The sequence below is a fragment of the Apis dorsata genome, unplaced genomic scaffold, assembly GCF_000469605.1.
Source record: "Apis dorsata unplaced genomic scaffold, Apis dorsata 1.3 scaffold_52, whole genome shotgun sequence".
Classification (NCBI taxonomy): domain Eukaryota; kingdom Metazoa; phylum Arthropoda; class Insecta; order Hymenoptera; family Apidae; genus Apis; species Apis dorsata.
In genome coordinates this window covers 2,935,626-2,937,682 of record NW_006263353.1, presented here as the reverse complement: position 1 = coordinate 2,937,682, position 2,057 = coordinate 2,935,626, and the positions used below count along the sequence as shown (strand labels likewise).

At 29.8% G+C, this 2,057-nt stretch overlaps 1 protein-coding gene across 1 annotated transcript in view; it reads right to left on the bottom strand.

The window, feature by feature from the left end:
* The window catches only part of LOC102673757 (negative elongation factor A), a gene marked incomplete at its 5' end in the record, with an annotated part of 2,832 nt that extends 780 nt beyond the window's left edge, over window positions 1-2,052 (bottom strand). The window contains 5 exons of the mRNA XM_006609307.1: window positions 19-118; window positions 251-447; window positions 523-933; window positions 1,021-1,453; window positions 1,870-2,052. Of these exons, the coding sequence (XP_006609370.1) occupies window positions 19-118; window positions 251-447; window positions 523-933; window positions 1,021-1,453; window positions 1,870-2,052 (1,324 nt within the window). The remainder of the gene's footprint in view (window positions 1-18; window positions 119-250; window positions 448-522; window positions 934-1,020; window positions 1,454-1,869) is intronic.
* Window positions 2,053-2,057: the final 5 nt, after the last annotated feature.

The window sequence follows — 2,057 nt, the reverse complement described above, 5'->3', positions numbered from 1 at the left end:
ATATATATATATATATACCTCTTGAACCAGCCATGAAACCTAGAATAAGAGCTTTCTCTGGTCGAGTTACTTTATTAGCTGTTCTAAACATTTCTTGTGCTTCCAACATTTGTTCTCGCTATAAAAATAATACAATAAATTAATAATATAACAATTATAATTTTTATATATGATATATATAATATGTATAGCATAGTATAAATATTTTATACTATAATTTTATATTTAATAGTATAAATATTTTTCATACCGTGAGAGACAAGCCTTTTCTCGTATTTGCTGCCGCATTAGCAGGTTGTGCAGTAGTTTGTATACGAATTTGTGTAACTGTTTGGGCTGGTCTAACTGTTTGCACTCCGACAGGTGTATTTTCCACAGGTGTAATAACTGTCGGTGTCGTAACAGGTATAACTGTACTCGGAGTTGTAGGTGTACTTGGTGTTGAAGCTGTATAAGAGAAAATTAATTATTTTTTTTATTCATTTAATATCTTATTCTAGCATAGCATATATAAAAACATACGAGTTTGTGGTGTTGTTACTGGCACTACTCCACTTGGAGTAGTAGGTGTATAAGATTGTACAGATGCTACAGGAGTAATGGGGGTAGCAGGTGGATTAATCGAAGTTAATCCCTGGGCATATTCTGGAGTTGTTGATGTTTCCGTCGTAGTCGTAACCGGTGATGTAGTAGCAGCTGCTACAGCTTGAGCCTCTGCAACTTTCTTTTGTTGTTCTTCCAATTCCATCATTCTCTTTCGTTTTTTTGCTTGAGCATAGCCAAGTGGTTGTTCATTAATATCCAGTAACTTAATACCACCATCTTTGCGCATTCTATTGCTAAGAGGTGTCCTGTTAGACATTGAAGAACTCGTAAGCGAAGGAGAACGAAAACCACTTGTAGGGACTCTACTGGGAATGCCTTTCAAAGGTGCTAAAAGTAGTATATTATTTTATATTTACATATTACTTTTTTTTTTAAATAATATTAATTAAAAGTATAAAATATATATAAATTTACTTGTGTCAGTCATTTTCCTAGGCATTCCTCTACTTCTTACAGGTACTGTAGGAGCAGTGCTTTTTTTTAAATTACTTGCAGCATCTGTACTCTTTTGAAGTAATTCTGCTCTTAATGCAGCACTTTTTGGTTTTCTCTTTAAAGTAAAATGCTTAACTGGTGCAGGTTGCTGGCCAACCACAGAAGTAAGAGCAGTCTTATTAAGATAATGACATTCTAATGGAAGCATAGCTGGATCATTTTGTTTTTTTAAAAGTTTTCGAAGATCATTGACTAGTTCTCCAAAAATAGGCCTATGTTCATCTAAATCTGTAATGTCTGTATTCAAAGAACCTGTTGATGGAAATGTTTTCATCGCTTCGGATAACATTGACACCCATAATTCACTATCCAATGAGGCCACTTCAATGATTTCTTCCAATTCAACACGCCACTGCATAATTTAATAAATTACAAATCATAAATATGTATAACAAAAAATAAACTTAAAATATAAATTATATTGAAAATGAAAAAATATATATTTTTTTAAATATATTTAAAAAATATAAATATAAGTAATAAAGTATAAATATAAATATAAATATAAATAAAAAGAATTATATTTATTAATTTATAATTTTATAAACAATATTAAACATAAAATGTGATTAGTTACTAAACATTTCAAAAACATTCAATATCTAATAAAATAAATAACAATGGAATCTTAAGACCTATGTATATAATAATTATTAAATATGCATTCAAGTAATAGTTGTAAATCTTTTTATATGTACATTTTTTTACAAAAAAAAATCTTTGTTTTTTCATACTTTAAATATATGCAATAAATAAAATTTATCCTACCTCCTCGACATTCCGTCTTGGTATGTGGAAAAATGAAAGAAGTAATTTAAGTTTAACTTGCGTTTGAAGATCTGGAAAACAATCTTTAATATTCCGCAATACTTCTGCGTTAAGTTGTGAACAAATTGAACTTCCAGTCCAGCTATCATTTGACGTTCCAAGCTTGTTATGAAGCCACAACGAAGTAT